The following is a 15,924-nucleotide window of genomic DNA, read 5'->3' as shown; positions in this document are numbered from 1 at the left end:
CCCCCACAAAGCATATTATTATAACTATTTAGCATATGGCAGAGTCACACACAGGAAGCATATCATAATATAAAATACAGAATTCAGTTGATACAACAGGTATGCAGACCAATTGGGCAATCCCCTTAAATATAAATCTCTAAATTTTCGATCCACTCAGTCACAGCTGGGGAGAGTTCAAAGAGCACACAAAGCAAAGAAAGCAAAGTCTAATTTACCTTATCTCTCCTTATATATATTTGAGTTTCCATGTCCCTCTTGCCTGAACGTTCCATACGCCCCCCACAGCCTTTGGCTGCCTGATGTGTCGCTCACTAGGGGCCTCTACCCATTAGTGGCTGCGTTACCTCAGTCCTGCCCTTCCCTTTCATCTCGCGCAGTGACAGAAGACGACGAGGTTTCTGCTGGGACAAAAGTAAAACTGCACCACTTGAAGCAAAACTTTGCTCCAGCCTCCAACGAGCTGCTTACGGGGGGAAGGGAAGCGCAGCCAAGCCAGGAGGCCCCTTTCGTCACCCAGGCTGCTTGCCTGTCCCTCACTCACTGCTGGTGCACAGTCTCGCAGCCGCACACACACGCCACATGGAGCAACGCCCGCACACAGCTCTTGCTCCCGCCCCGCCTGCTGCTTCCCTTTACTCGGCTGCCTGCACTCCCGCTTTCCATAGCGCCTCTGCGGCCAATGTGAATCTCCTCCCGGGCCAGCCCATCCTGGAAGGCACCACTTCTTCGCTCGAAGCCGCTGACCTCGGAGCGCGCCTGGCAAACTGATACTAAAAAGACTCCTCGAGCCCGGGCCACTCGTCCACAGCCTATTTCTAGAGCTTGTTGTCTCCATTTCCACAAGGGGCCTTCTTCCTAGTAGAAACAATATCATCCTTAATGAGCTGTGACTGTCCCTCAGCTGAGTTTTGTTTTCTTTGAGTCATAAAGAAACATTTAATCTAGGGATGCCAACTGCCTCGAGGGGAAAAGTGTCCCTTTAATGGGATGCTATTTATCTTTACAGATACCCATTTCCACACACATTAAGCCTCTGGGAATGAGGGAGGATATTATTTCCTTCGGGCCGTCGACCAACTCTAATGCAGATACCTCGCCAAGATAAAGTAAAGAGACAGACAGAGAATTTTTTCAGTTGGTGCCGTTAAAGCACAATTTCAATGGAGGAATCGAAGGGGGGCTCTGAGGAGGATGTCCCAGTCATTTCCAGCACATACAAAAGTGGTGGCAGTGGTGGTGTTCAGTGCAGGAGGAGGGAATCCTACTCCCTCCTGATTCTCTCTATGAGAATCTGGGGGTGGGGTGGGAAGGACAACTTGGATTGGGGAATTTGTGCCCCGCAAGGTTCACCTGCCAACTCCATGAATACTGGTACATTTCAACAATAGTGGTTGATGTGGAGGAGTTGCTGGGTTAGGGGGACACAACCTTTCACTTTCACCCCAAAATAATCCTTCTGCCAGAATGCCTTGGGTTTCAAAGTGGTGAGACCCCCCCAAAAAAATGCTCACAGCAGGCTGGACTGGGGAGGGTATGTCTCTCTAGAACTGCTTCTCAGATAAAAATGTTTGTGAATTAAGGATGCCAGTTGGTCACACTATGGCTATAAGAATAGGAGAGAGGCTATAAATATCTGTTACCCTCTCAAGTTGTCTATCCCTTCATAGAATTTGGGAAGGGAACTGTTGCTGGTTTGGAGATGCCAGAGTTAGAATGGCAGATAACCTGAAGTGGCAAATTTCACAAAGGAGGGGGGAAACGAAACAGGCCTTTCTTTGTGTAACTACGTTCTCAGCCTTTTGGAACCTCTAGTGCCAGGACGTTTGAAGAAACTCATCAGAACCAGCTATAGGAAAGTTTCACCCTTGTATGGATTTTCTGAGGAACCTGAAGATTGGACAAAGCTCTTTCCACAGTCGAAGAATTTATAACATATCCTCCTGGTTAGCGTAAGTTTTCTGTGTAGATTCAGCCTTCTTACAGCAGTTTATATCTCTTCAGTGCTTTGTATGGTCTGTGGATGACTTTTAGGTGTGAAATGTTGTAATAGATTTGTGCTGGTTTTATACCAAATAAACTAACTGACTGACTGAGTTGTGAAATAGGAGAAAAGCTATTTTCACAACTAAGCAGTTACATTGTTTCTCCTTGTGTGGATTTCTCATTCCAGTAGAAGAGTGTCACTCTGACTGAATCTCTTTCCAGGCTTTGAGCATTCAGAAAGTTTCCCACATGTGCGAGTTCTCTGATGCTGTTGAAGATTACCACTCTGACTGAATCTCTTTCCACACCCAGAGCATTCAAAAGGTTTCTCCCCTGTGTGGATTCTCTGATGCTGTTGAAGTTTATCACTCCGACAGAATCTCTTTCCACACTCTGAGCATTCAAAAGGTTTTTCCCCAGTGTGGGTTCTTTGGTGCTTCCGAAGAGTACCACTGTCACGGAATCTCTTTCTGCACTCTGAGCATTCAAAAGGTTTCTCCCCTGTGTGGGTTCTTCGATGCAGGTGAAGATGGCCACTCTCACGGAATCTCTTTCCACACTCTGAGCATTCATAAGGTTTTTCCCCAGTGTGGGTTCTTTGGTGCTTCGGAAGACTACCACGGTCACTGAACTTCTTGCCACACTCTGAACATTCAAAAGGTTTCTCCCCTGTGTGGGTTCTTTGGTGCTTCGGAAGACTACCACGGTCACTGAACTTCTTGCCACACTCTGAGCATTCATAAGGTTTTTCCCCAGTGTGGGTTCTTTGGTGCTTCGGAAGACTACCACGGTCACTGAACTTCTTGCCACACTCTGAGCATTCATAAGGTTTTTCCCCAGTGTGGGTTCTTTGGTGCTTCGGAAGACTACCACGGTCACTGAACTTCTTGCCACACTCTGAGCATTCAAAAGCTTTCTCCCCTGTGTGGGTTCTCTGATGCTGCTGAAGGGTGCGACTCCTACTGAATTTCTTTCCACACTCATAGCATTCAAAAGGTTTCTCCCCTGTGTGGGTTCTCTGATGCCGTTGAAGATTACCTCTCTGACTGAATCGCTTTCCACACTCAGAGCATTCAAAAGGTTTCTCCCCTGTGTGGGTTCTTCGATGGAGGTGAAGATGGCTACTCATACAGAATTTCTTTTCACACTGTGAGCATTCAAAATTTTTTCCCCCTGTGTGGGATCTTTGGTGCTTCTGAAGGGTGCCACTGTCACTGAATCTCTTTCCACACTCTAAGCACTCAAAAGGTTTCTCCCCTGTGTGGGTTCTCTGATGCTGCTGAAGATGGCTACTACTACTGAATCTCTGTCCACACTCTGAGCATTCAAAAGGTTTCTCCCCTGTGTGGGTTCTCTGATGCTGCTGAAGATGGCTACTACTACTGAATCTCTGTCCACACTCTGAGCATTCAAAAGGTTTCTCCCCTGTGTGGGTTCTCTGATGCTGCTGAAGATGGCAGCTCTGACTGAACCTCTTTCCACACTCTGAGCATTCAAAAGGTTTCTCTCCCGTGTGGGTTCTCTGATGCAGTTGAAGACTGCTACTGTAACTGAATCTCTTTCCACACTCTGAGCATTCAAAAGGTTTCTCCCCTGTGTGGGTTCTCTGATGCAGTTGAAGACTGCTACTGTGACTGAATCTCTTTCCACACTCTGAGCATTCAAAAGGTTTCTCCCCTGTGTGGGTTATCTGATGCTGCTGAAGATGGCCATTCTGACTGAACCTCTTTCCACATTCTGAGCATTCAAAAGGTTTCTCCCCAGTGTGGGTTCTGTAATGGCGTTGAAGATTGCCACTCTGACTGAATCTCTTTCCACACTCTGAGCATTCAAAAGGTTTCTCCCCTGTGTAGCTTCTCTGATGCCATTTAAGATTCCTCCTCACACTGAATCTCTTTCTATAATCTGAGCATTCAAAAGGTTTCCCGATTCTGTGTATTCTTTGGTTTACAAAGAGCTGTGATCTGTTTTTGAAGTACTTTTCACACTGAATTGATTTACTTGCCTTCATTATCCTGTGCCTCAGAATATGTAGATTATTCAGTCTTCCATCTCCCTTCTCAACCATATGACAGCAATTCTTTCTCATCGGTCTGCCTCGATAGCTGACATTTTCTTTCAAGTCTTCAGTTTTAACTTTATCTGGCATTTGCTGATGAAGATCTGGCATTTGCTGATGAAGTTCCTTTTCCCCTTGATTCCTCTGATCATCCTCTGCTGGAGTAAAGACAGAGATCTTGTTAGCACCTGGGAGGGCTGGGAAGGTCGAAAGACATCTGTTTCACTGCAGCAGATTAGGATTGATGGCCCTTTGGCCTTGTCCAGCTTGGCTGATCTTAACCACCCCTCCACCTTTCCCCAGAGTATCCGCTCAAGTGCCACAACTGAGCTCTTGCCCACAAGGACCTTCTAAGCCTCCAGATTTCAGGCCCTCCTTCCTTTCCCTTTTGTATGACTGTACGAAATGTTGCTCAGAAGTGAATCAGAAATCCCCCGTAGCACTTCCTTGCCTTTTCCCGTAACATAACCGTGAAGGATACTCACTCTCATCCAGCTCATTTGGAAAGGAAATTTGCTCTTGGGATCCTCCTGAGGAAATCTTCAGCCTTTCTTCAGATGCAAGGCCGCGGTCTGTCTCCACCGTAGTTTCTCTCATACACCTGCCTTTGATTGCAGAGAGAAAGAGAGAGAGAATGTGATGGGGAAGGAAAAGACTTTCAAGAATTCTTCTGAAAGGATGAAACGGTGGTGTCAGGTCCCCACAGCAACAATGAAGTGCACACTTATAGAAAGGTTTTACTTTTATTGAAGCGGAAGGTGCATTGACAGGATCACTGTTAGGAATGACGTGAAATCAAAAAGCATGGCAGGTTATAGTGCATTCAAACCGGTGAGGCCCAATTGCGGGAGTTCCCGCGCGCACCATTAGGCCTGAGAAACTAATGGTACTAATAAGCATAACTCTTCCCACGGCAACTCCGTGCGATAACCAAAGCAACTTATCCAGCGGCTCTCCTCCTGCGGCCTTGAGAGATACATGTTGCTGCTGCAAAGCAAGCGTAAGGAAAGGAATGCGCATGAAAGCGAAAGTAGAAAACATTTGGCAGCTTGCTGACAGGTGGTCAAGATCAAAGCCCACAATCCCAACCAGTATAAAGGGAATACATCTGTGTGGCAAAGCATCTTAGTTTCCCCAAGGGTTTACATGATTATTAAGTGGCCTGGTTTGACTTTCAGGCGTTTGTGATTCGAGTCTCTCTGCGGCTATCATTCTGATACTTGTCAAGGCCACTGGTTGGTCGCGAGAACCTCTATCCAGTTGTGTAGCCAGGAGGGAGAGGGGATTAAGAGGGTGCTGGCAGCCTCTGGAAAATTCCATCAAGGAGGACCCTTGATTGGGGCGTTAGGACCCAAGGAAGACCCTTGATTGGGGCGTTAGGACCACCTGACCCTAGGAGGCAGAAAGTATAATACACGTATAGACAAGAGGGAAGCCATGCTAACTTTCTGCTCATGCCGTGCTAGCATGTCTTATGTTGAAATCCTTAACAAACCTCTACATATTTTAAAAGGGGGTCTGCTTTACTTGTGTGCTCTTGACAGGATCGTTTCCAGATCACAGGCAGAGCAGATGTCTGTGATCTCATTGAGAGAGAAGGGAGTCTTCGAAAGGTTAGAAACACAGAAATGAAGATCTGGGCCCTTCCAGAGTCTTTCTAAGGGCCTCCCATCCCGACCTTTGCCTCAGGCCACAACACCTTTTCTGGCTTGGGTGATGGCCACAACACTGGCCTCTGTTGCCCCAGGGCAAGAACACTCCCAGGAACACATGAACCTGCCTCATACTGAATCCGACCCTTGGTCCATTGAAGTCAGTGTTGCCTACTCAGTCTGCCAGTGCCTCTCTAGGGTCTCAGGCAGAAGTCTTTCACATCACCTCCTATCTGATCCTTTTTACTGGAAATCCTGGGGATTGAACCTGGGACCTTTTACATGCCAAGCAGATGCTCTGCCAGGGAGCCACAGGCCCCCCCCCCCCAAGTAGTGGGACAGTCTTCAAAACTGTGAATAGCTGTTCAATATTTTGATTCATGCCTCCTCACAATGGCAGAAATTTGCACCTTTGGCACCAAGGAAAGATCCTTACCCAGAAAGGCCACATTCTCATAGTTCTCCAGCATGACTTCCCTGTACAGAGCTCTTTGTCCCGGATCCAGCAGGGCCCATTCTGCCTCAGAGAAATCGATGGACACCTCCTCAAAGGAAAAGGGACCCTGAAAGAAAAAGCAGGTTCCCTCCTCACAGATCACACCAGGCAGAGATGGCACCCTGGAAGGGAGCAGACTGTGGAGGAATAGGATGTCAGGCTTTGACGGAGTAACGGGAATGGTGTTCAAAGGAACTCTCGCCCAGACGCCTCATAGAAACTGCAGGAGCAAAAGTTCCCCTGAGAAAGGAAGAGATACCTGGGCTGTCCTCCCTGCTGATCTCATTGTGGCAGAAAAATCAACAAGCCAGGGGCATTTCTGAATAACAGCCTGGATTGGCTGAGGCCTCTCTGTTCGGTTCCTCTCCCATAAGGCTTTGCAGGCTTAGCTACTGTCATCTCTCAAGCCTCTCTCTAGCCTGACAAGGCACTCTGCTCCCAAAAGAATGGTTTTCATTTATCTAGGTCTACCATTTCTCCCTCATACTGTCTCAAAGACTCCTGTTGAGAAGGTTTGTAGCTTCTGACCTGCAACATACTTGCTGAAGGAGGTGTCTGTGCTTCCAATAAGGTCACAGTAAAGTTTACACATAACATCCTTGACTGTCTAGGGCAACTTGGGTGTGAGTTCAAGGTGAATATTGTTCTTTTTATTTTGATATTCTTCTACTAAAAGTGTGTTAACTCCATGTGGGCTGAACCTGTGGCTACTGAGGGTATAAATTGGTGAAGCCTTCTTTGCACTGGGCTGGTCTTCAATCAGCTATCTGAGAGCTCTTGTTGTTGACTAGACTAGAACACTGTCTTTCACACTAGTGCACTAGGTTTGTGTTGAAGTATTCTGTGCTGAATATCGCAACGTTATGTTTTCATCCTAAAAGAGTAGTAAGTGCTAATGTGCTTTCTGTCCTTATATTGTAAATAACCGGGTTTTGTTTGAGAACTATGGTCTCTCTCTGTTGATTCAGTCACTCCCTTGCCAGTCTCCACCCAAGCAATGAAAGAACTCTAGGGGAACGGGAGGGTCCCAGGAAAACAGTCCGGGGGTCTTATAATACTGTAACACTCACCTCTCCTACATGGACTGGAGGTACGGCAGCCACTTCCACACCTCTGAAAAGATGTCGGCTCAACAGCATCTCTTCACTGCCTGTTCCTGAGACAAAGGAGGAAGGAAGGGTGTTTGCTTGCTTGTTTCCTCCTTCACACAACCGCTACCCAGGGTTGTGAAACCTTACCCTGTGTACACGCAACACATTTTTAAAGATTTTTTACTGAATTCTGGGAGAGGTGGAAGAGAAGTACATGGTACCCCATGAGCCACAGGGATTATGAATGTGGCTAACATATCTCAGACTTCTATGAGACTTGTGTTTGCTCTGCGGGGAGGGGAAAACGTTGCGTGACACGTTGCCGTCTCACATTCGGACCAGACATGACTTGAGCGCATCTGGAGACTCGAGGGGAATAGGAGTGAGTTTTCAGAGTGTCTCTGGGCATGCTCACTTCCCAACCAGGTTTTCAATCAGATGTAACATCAAGATGACATCACATCTGTCCCAAGCCCCTCCCAAAAGCTCCTGGGAGTGCCCGGTCATAGCCTGACATCCTTTCCCCAGCATCCTTATTTCATACAGCTGCATGCCAGAGGCCCCTTGGAGCACAGGCACAGAAGCCAGATTCTCCCAGTATTATTGGCCCTGAGGAACTGGCTTTCAGAGCTCCGCTGCCCAAGAAGGTGGAGGCTTCCTCTATCTACCAGGCTGAAGAGCTCTGCCGAGGTTGGTCGACCTCCCCCCACCCCCCCGCAACTTGATTTCTTTTTATGAAAGGATGGTGAGATATGAACTTAATTAACGGGAGAAATCGCCCTCCAGGAATGTGTCTGATCTCCTTTTGGAGGCATCAGAGTGAGTGGACACTGAGTGCCGCAAATGGACTCTTTGTTGTGTGTAGAACGATTTTTCTCCTGACCTGAATTCTTTACCCATCACATTCACAGGGTGCTCGAATTGCATGCAGGCACAAGGGGTCCTTACCAAAGGAGACGGGGTCTTGGGCACGCTCCACGGTCTGCGCTCTCTGCCCTTGCTCCAAGGAAGCTCCTTCTGCTTCAGGGATTGTAGCTTCCATCTTCAGGGATGGTTCCAACATCTGAAACAGCAGTGAGGGAGAGGGGTAAGAGATGGAATGGAAAAGAGACCCAGGAATGGATCCTGCCCCACTCCCAGACTCTGCACCCTTCCATCAGCAGACCCCCTGAGTTATCTGGAGGAATCAGAAATTCTCTCGTAGAAGAGGCTGCTGAAGGAGACCATGAAATCACCGACTTGGATGGTTAAAAGTTGGGCAATTATCTGGCACGGAAACTTTAGGATAAGGCCCAATATCGTTCCTTGAAATGGACACACCTGGAGGAAACCCCCTCACCTGGTCTGCCTGCCTCTTCTCCTCTGCCTGACTCAGGGGGAAACCGTCCGCTGGGACCACCGCCTGGGAACTGGTCTCCGGCCCACACCCTCTGACCCAGCCCTGCATTTCCTGGGGCAGGGCAGGAGAGTCAGGAACTGCTCCAGGATCACCAGGTCCAGGATCTGCTTCCTAAAGTGCTGGATATTTATTTTCCCCATGTATTTCAAATATCCTAAGGGGGTGAAGCGCGTATGGTCTTCTGGTCATTTCAAATATCCTAAGGGGGTGAAGCGCGTATGGTCTTCTGGTCAACTGTATATGTGAAACTATCAGCTCTGTGTGCCAAACGTTTTAATATTTGGATCATTTCTCTTAACCTATTTTATCTTTTACTATTGTGTAACAAGGTAAAGGTAAAGGTTCCCTTGCTCGAAAGCCAGTCGAGTCCGACTCTAGGGTTGCGGTGCTCATCTCCGTTTCCAAGCCGAAGAGCCAGCGCTGTCCGAAGACGTTTCCGTGGTCATGTGGCCGGCATGACTAAACACCAAGGCGCAGGGAACGCTGTTACCTTCCCACCCAGGGGTACCGATTTATCTACTTGCAATTTCTTGCTTTCGAACTGTCAGGTTGGCAGGAGCTGGAACTAGAGATGGGAGCTCACTCCGTCATGCGGCGCACTCGGGTCTCGAACCACTGAACTACCGACCTTCCACAGACTGCAGTTCAGCCTCTTAACCACTTGAGCCACCGCAGCTCCTTACTATTGTGTACATCATAATAATATTTGTGTTTTTATAATAGCTTATTTTGTTAGCTTGACCCTCATATATCACAGCCATATTTTGGGCTGAGTCCCTCCCCCCCTTTTTTCTCTCTGTCTCCGGCCCACATCTTCTGACACAGCACTGGGTCAAGCCAGAAGCCCCTGTGTTCCCACCACCCTAGGAGGGAGGGCGTCTCGTGGAGGTTTTTATACCCCACTCTCTTCTGCCTTAAGGCGTCTGAAAGCGGCTTACAATCCCCTTCCTTCACCCGCCCCACAACAGGCACCACTTTGTCAGGTAGGTGGGGCTGAGAGAGTTTTGGGAGAACCGGGACTGGACCGAGGTCACCCGGCGGCTTCAGGTGGAGGAGGAGGAGGAGTGGGGAATCGAACTCGGCTCTCCAGAGGTTCTGAAGCCAATCTGGGTATCAGATCCGTTCCAAACTTTGGGTATCAGAGGAAGCAGACTTTCAAAAAAAGAAGATGTACTCTGACCCCACAATGGGCTGCCCAAGGAGGTCAAGGACATCTTCCTTAAAGAGGTTTCCAAGCCAAGAGTTGGGTATCAGATCAGTTCCAGATCCCCCGGCCTCAAGCAGAGGACAGGACCAGTGTTCCCTCTAAGCTGAGTCTGGTGTGAGCCAGCTCACAGTTTTTTAGGCTCCGGCTCACACAGTTTTGTCTTAGCCCAGGAAGGAGGGCTCCGGAGTGAACTAATTGATGCAGCAGCCAAATCACACAACTTTAATGCCAGTAGCTCACAAAGTAGAATTTTTGTTCACAAGACTCCACCGCTTAGAGGGGACGTTGGGTCACAGGACTATCAACTCCGTTCTTGTTCAACAAAAAGAAGATACAAACACAATTCCTTTTTTAAAAGGCAGATGAGCTTTAGGGGTCCTTCGACGGCTTTGTTTCTACAATGCAGAAATCTCTTCGATGAAGATAATGAAAAATCATAAGTCTGGAAGTCAAACCTTTCCCCTTCTCACCCCATACGACACAGATACTCACCAGGTTCCCCTTTGGCCCGTGCGGCCCATCCACGCCACACGTGGCCTGCCGAGACAAGGACAGACAGACAGACATGGTGGTTAGTGGCAGAACTAAGGGGAGGTTGAAGCTCTCAGAGACGGCAGAACCCCTCCCCAGGACTTACCGGTGGGCCTGCGACTCCTGGGGGCCCTTTGGGGCCAAGAGTCTGCCTTGCACGACCTTAGCGCTGAGCCGTGTCCCCCCCAACCCCAGCTCGTGTCCCGCCAGGCTTCTCGAGGCCCCGGGTCTTCCTTCTCCACGCCCTGCCTGTGTCTCTCCCGGCTCCGCTCTGCTCAAGACACACCCGCTCGACCCCTCGACAAGATCACTGGGCCAGTCTGGCTTCAGGCTCAGCTCTTGAGCGTCTCCAGTGAGCTTTGCACAACCTGAGCTGCCGGGCTCCCTCCTGGCACTCGAGAGAGAGAGAGAGGAAGCCTCTGGGCGGGGGGCCGATGTCCCATGCTGCAGGAGCAGAACACAATGAACAGGGCGACCTTCGAGATCTAAATTAGGTGTGCCATATTTCTTCCTAAAGTGCTGGATGTTCACTTTCCCCATGTATTTCAATTGTGGCTGTAGTATTGTCTCCAAAAGCCTCTGTGCCATGAAGACTTCCTTGAATACATGAAAGACGGGACTGTGAATCTTCCACATGGCCTGAAAAGACACGTCTGTCTCTCAGGGCTCGTGGGACTAAAATGGCCCTCTGTAAAACAGGGTGGGGGTCATCAGGAGAGCCCCCATTGCACGGCGCAGCCCAGAGACACACGTTTTATCTCCTTGGGTGCTATTCAGGAGGACACGGCCCCGATCCTCTGCATTTTCAGGAGCTTGTGGTACAGGCGCACCGCCCCTGGGCCACTGCTGGGCCACTGAGCTGCGCCATCTTTCCCAGAATCCTTTGCAGGCACCGAAGGCAGGGTGGCACCTACCGGCTCTCCAGGAAGCCCACACGGTCCCATTTCTCCGTCGTCCCCCTAAGAGGAAAGAAAAGGCTCTCCATGTCCGCTAAGGGGGGGGGGGGAATTCAGCTCAGAGAGGGGCCCCTCCCACCACCAGAACAGCTGCACTATTTAATTGGGCCTGAGACCCTGACGAGGCACCTTGCTTCTCAGCCCAAGGACCTCCGTTTTCAAGGGGGAAACCTGAGCGCCTTCTTCTCAAGATGAGACTCCGAGTGAAGGGCGGGGTATAAATCCAATCTCTTCTCTTCTTCTTCTTCTACTGCATACATTAGATTGTGTTTCCTCTAAGCTGAGTTAGTGTGAGCAAGCTCAAAGTTTTTTAGCCTCTGGCTCACACTTTGTTGTCTTGGTTCAGGATGGAGGGCTCCAGAGCAAACTAATTTATGCAGCAGCCAAACTGCTGGCTAAGCGGACACTGAGATACCTTCTTTCTTTTTATGGGGATGAGTGAGAAGTGGGACCGGGTGGGCTTCCCAGGGAACCGGTAGGTGCCCCCCTGCCCTTGGTGCCTGCAGGGGATTCTGGGAAAGATGGCGCAGCTCAAGACTGAGCGGTGGCCCAAGTGCTGTTTGCCTGTACCACAAGCTCCTGAAAATGCAGAGGATCGGGGCCGTGTTCTCCCGAACAGCACCCGAGGAGAGAAAACGTGTGTCTCTGGGCTGCACCGTCCATGGGGGCTCTCCTGACGAAACCCCACCCTTTTGTTCTACAGAGGCCCATTTTAGTCCCGCGAGCCCTGAGAGACAGAAGGGGGAAGGGTGTCTGACTCCAGCCCCCCCAACTTCCCCTCCTCCCCTCCCCCGCCAGACTCACCCGGGGGTTCGGCTGCAGGAGGACCTGAGCTTTGGCTTCCCGGGCGGACCCCCCCAGCCCCTCGTCCTCTTGGCCGCTCTCAAAGCCGAACTGGGGGGAGTAGGAGGAAGCGTCATCAGATTCCCTGGAGACAAACCCCTTTAGGGTCACATCCCCCCCCCCCACATCCCATTCCCTGTGTGTGCTTTGCAGTGAGGCCCATGCAGGCAGAGGGGCTAAGGATGCCAACCCCCAGGAGGCACCTGGAAATCTCCCGCCACTACAATTGACCTCCAGAAAACCAGGATCTTTTCCCCTTGAGAAAATGGCTGCTTTGCAAGGTGGACTCTGGCCGGGAGACGTCCAGAGCCATGATGTGCCCCATGCTGAGTGAGACTCCGGGTGTTCAAGGGACACCCTCCGCAGCCGCCTTCCCCCCTCAGTCAGGCCCTGCTTATACCTCAGGACTGCCCCCTCTGAGTGGGGAGGCACCTCCAGGGACTTTTAACTGGCACTGCTGCGTGGGGGTGAGCCCGGGATCTCCAGTGGACAAAACGTCCTTGTGGAAGGGGTGGGGGGGGGGACTAACTCTCTGAATGCCAGGGCCAGGAGGCAGCCTCAGGGGAAGGCCTTGGCCTCTGTGCCCCCATTGTTAGCCCTCCAGAGGAGCTGGTTCGCTGCTGTGTGAGTCTGGAGGCTGGACCCTCCCTGGTCTGACCCAGCAGGGCTCTTCTTCCCAACACTCATGGCACGGGCTTACCTTCTCTGCCAGGCGGGCTCCTTGGTGTGAGGGCAGGGGGGCATTCCGACTGGAGCGTCTGCCACCATCCAAAGGACGTCGATGGGGCTTCTCTCCCGTGTGGCTCTTCCGGTGTATGAGGAGGTCAGAATGACAAGGATACGTTCTCCCACACTGCGAGCACTTATAGACCCGCTCTCCTATGTGAGTCCTCTCATGCACCATGAAGGCCGAAGTCCCTCGAAATGTCTGCCCGCAGTAAGAACAAATGTATGTTTTTTCCGCCATGTGCAGGTTCTCGACTTAAGTCCGTGCCCTGACAGACGTTGTTTCCACTGTCTTGGTCCCTCTGTGTCCTTTTACGCCTCAAGAATCTCTCACCCGACTCTCAACTTCCAGCACTTGCCTCCCGGACCAAGGCTAGCTTAGGGTTTTCCCTCCACAAGATCATTCAAATGACTTTGTGTCCCCAGCTGAATTTCAGGGCCCCCCCAAACAAATCCGTTAAGATCCTTCTAGCGGTCGATCACCGATGGCCACCCGCTTAGCTCCCTTCTGCAAATGCTCCTCCTCCTCACAGTCCAGCACTCCGATACTCGATCCTGGAAGAAAATTACGACATCATGAGCAACAGTCCCCCACAGCAGTGACGACCCCTCATCTCTCCCAATTCAGGACTGAACCAGGGTGCGCCGCAGTGGCTGAGAGTGTCAGACCTGGACCAGAAGCACATCTCTGTGCAAAGATATTCCCCTCTTAAGCCCGAGGATTTCTATTTAGGTAGACTAGACTATCGCTGCAGAGGACGGCCCTGTGAGGCGGAATTCGGACGTCACAACAAACCAGGACTTGTTTAAGCCACAGTTGGTGCGACACTCTCCAGGTAGCCTCCCAGATGGAAGTAGCGAGATCCCAATTTGCTCATAAACCCAGGTTTCTCTGCTTCCTGTCTACCCCCAGGATGCCACCTCTATGGTCGGGGGTGACTTGAAAAATGGGAACCGGAGAATTCAGACGTCACCTCAGGCCACAATTAGGAGAAGCCACAATTAACAAACCAGCTACAAGCCTACTTTGAAATCCTGTTTTGACGCATACCAACAAGCTGTCATTTGTTGTGTCGTCTGCACTCAGATGTTAGGGAAACGCTGAGGCTCAGCCGTAGACCACCTGCTTTGTGTGTAGACGGTCCCCAGTTCAATCGCTGGAATCTAGCAGGTGATGAGAAAGACCTACATCCCAGACCCTGGAGAGCCACCACCAGTCTGAGCAGACAAGAATGACCGTGATAGAATGACCGTGATAGATCCACGGTTCCCCCCCCCCGCCCCAGTAGTGTTTCTGATTTCCAATATGCTGAAAGACAATGGAATTATCTACCACCACCACCACCCCAGTAGAGGTTGACTGGTTTGAAGGAGACAAGATCTGGGTCTCAAATCATGCTGAGATGCAACAGGCAGCCTCCTTTGAAGGTGGGTGCTATGAACCCATGGGGCCCCTTAAATTAATTCCCTCTCAGTATGTCTAGTAAATCTTGGCACACAGTTTGGAACTGATCTGATGCAGGAGGGTAAAGCCCAGTTTTATTCCCAAGGAATGGATTTCTGGGTTCAAGAGAAAGAAAGAAAGGATGGAAGGAAGGAAGGAAGGAAGGAAGGAAGGAAGGAAGGACAGGATTTTTTTGTATGACAGAAGCATTTTCAGGCCACCTTCAGTCAATGTAAACAGTTTTGCCTGTCTTCAGATCTTTTTCATTTCAGGTGGGTAGCCGTGTTGGCAGAACAAAGGTTTGAGCCCACTGGCACCTTTAAGACCAACACAGTTTTATTCAAGGTATTAGCTGTTGTGGGCATGCCCGCTTCTCCAGATACTTATACCTTGAATAAAATGGTGTTGGTCTTAAAGGTGCCAGTGGGCTCAGACTTCGTTTTGCAGTTCAGTTCGCTGCCCTCCTTAGATATTCTGTTTCTGTCCCCCACCCTGTAACATCCTAGAACCCAACATTTGTTTTCTCGCTTGGCGTCCCAAACAGACAATGCCAGCAGCGTTCCCTCTAAGCTGAGTTCAGTGTGAGCTGTCTCACAGTTTCTTAGCCTCCGGCTCACACATTTCTGCCTTAGCTCCGGTAGGAGGGCTCCAGCACAAACCAATGTAGGCAGCAGCCAAAATCGCTGGCTCACAACTTTAATGCCAGGAGGTCACAAAGTAGAACTTTTGCTCTCAAAGTCTCCAAGGCTGAGAGGGCTGCACTGGTCTCCAGTGGCCATTCAGTGAGGGAGGATCTTTGACCGATGCTGCTCCCTCTAAGCTGTGGAGACTGGCGAGGGGAAATTTTGCTTTGTGCTCACACTCACTCAGCTTAGAGGGAACACTGGATCTGACCCCCTCCAACCCACAGCCCCCAACCAGAGGGCAAGGTCCGCCCTGCCAAGGCAGGGCAGCAGACAGACCCAGGAGGCGCCACAAGGACGAGGCCCGACCTTTGACCACGTGGAACAGATGGTTCCAAACTAGTTAAAGGTAAAGGTTCCCTTGCTCAAAAGCCAGTCTAATCTGACTCTAGGGTTGCGGTGCTCATCTCCGTTTCAGAGCCGAAGAGCCAGCGCTGTCCGAAGACATTTCCGTGGTCATGTGGCCGGCATGACTAAACACCAAGGCGCACGGAATGCTGTTACCTTTCCACTGAAGCGGTCCCTATTTATCTGCTTGCAATTTCTTGCTTTCCAACTGCTAGGTTGGCAGGAACTAGAGATGGGAGCTCACTCTAGGGGTCTCAAACTGCTGAACTAGGACCTTCCACAGCCTGCAATTCAGCTTTTCATGCCAGTTCCCCGTCAAGAAACACTTGACAGCCGCATTTCTCTCTTCCAGGACTGAAAAGCTTATCCCCCCCCCCTGACTTACTTGTGAGTAAACCTTTCCCGGCATCCGGCTGCAATGCTCTTTTGCTCCCACTGCAGATCTGGCGGAAGACCTCCTCCTTGGTCTCTTTGGCCAGGCCATTGCAAAGCCTCCACACCCC

At 50.4% G+C, this 15,924-nt stretch overlaps 1 protein-coding gene across 1 annotated transcript; it reads right to left on the bottom strand.

Moving 5' to 3' along the window:
• Positions 1-2,395: 2,395 nt before the first annotated feature.
• Positions 2,396-13,187, bottom strand: LOC107112860 (oocyte zinc finger protein XlCOF6-like; the record flags this gene model as incomplete). The annotated part of the gene is made up of 5 exons (XM_015414057.1): positions 12,921-13,187; positions 12,182-12,271; positions 10,528-10,865; positions 3,196-3,758; positions 2,396-3,024 (listed from the first exon to the last, which is right to left on the bottom strand). Coding segments are annotated over exons 1-5 (1,887 nt in total), but the record flags the coding sequence as incomplete, so codon positions are not given.
• Between the last annotated feature and the right edge of the window lie 2,737 nt (positions 13,188-15,924).

Source organism: Gekko japonicus, unplaced genomic scaffold (genome assembly GCF_001447785.1).
Source record: "Gekko japonicus isolate JY-2015 unplaced genomic scaffold, Gekko_japonicus_V1.1 scaffold3163, whole genome shotgun sequence".
NCBI classification, from domain to species: domain Eukaryota; kingdom Metazoa; phylum Chordata; class Lepidosauria; order Squamata; family Gekkonidae; genus Gekko; species Gekko japonicus.
Note: the sequence above shows the minus strand (reverse complement) of the source record. Positions and strands in the feature narration are given on the sequence as shown.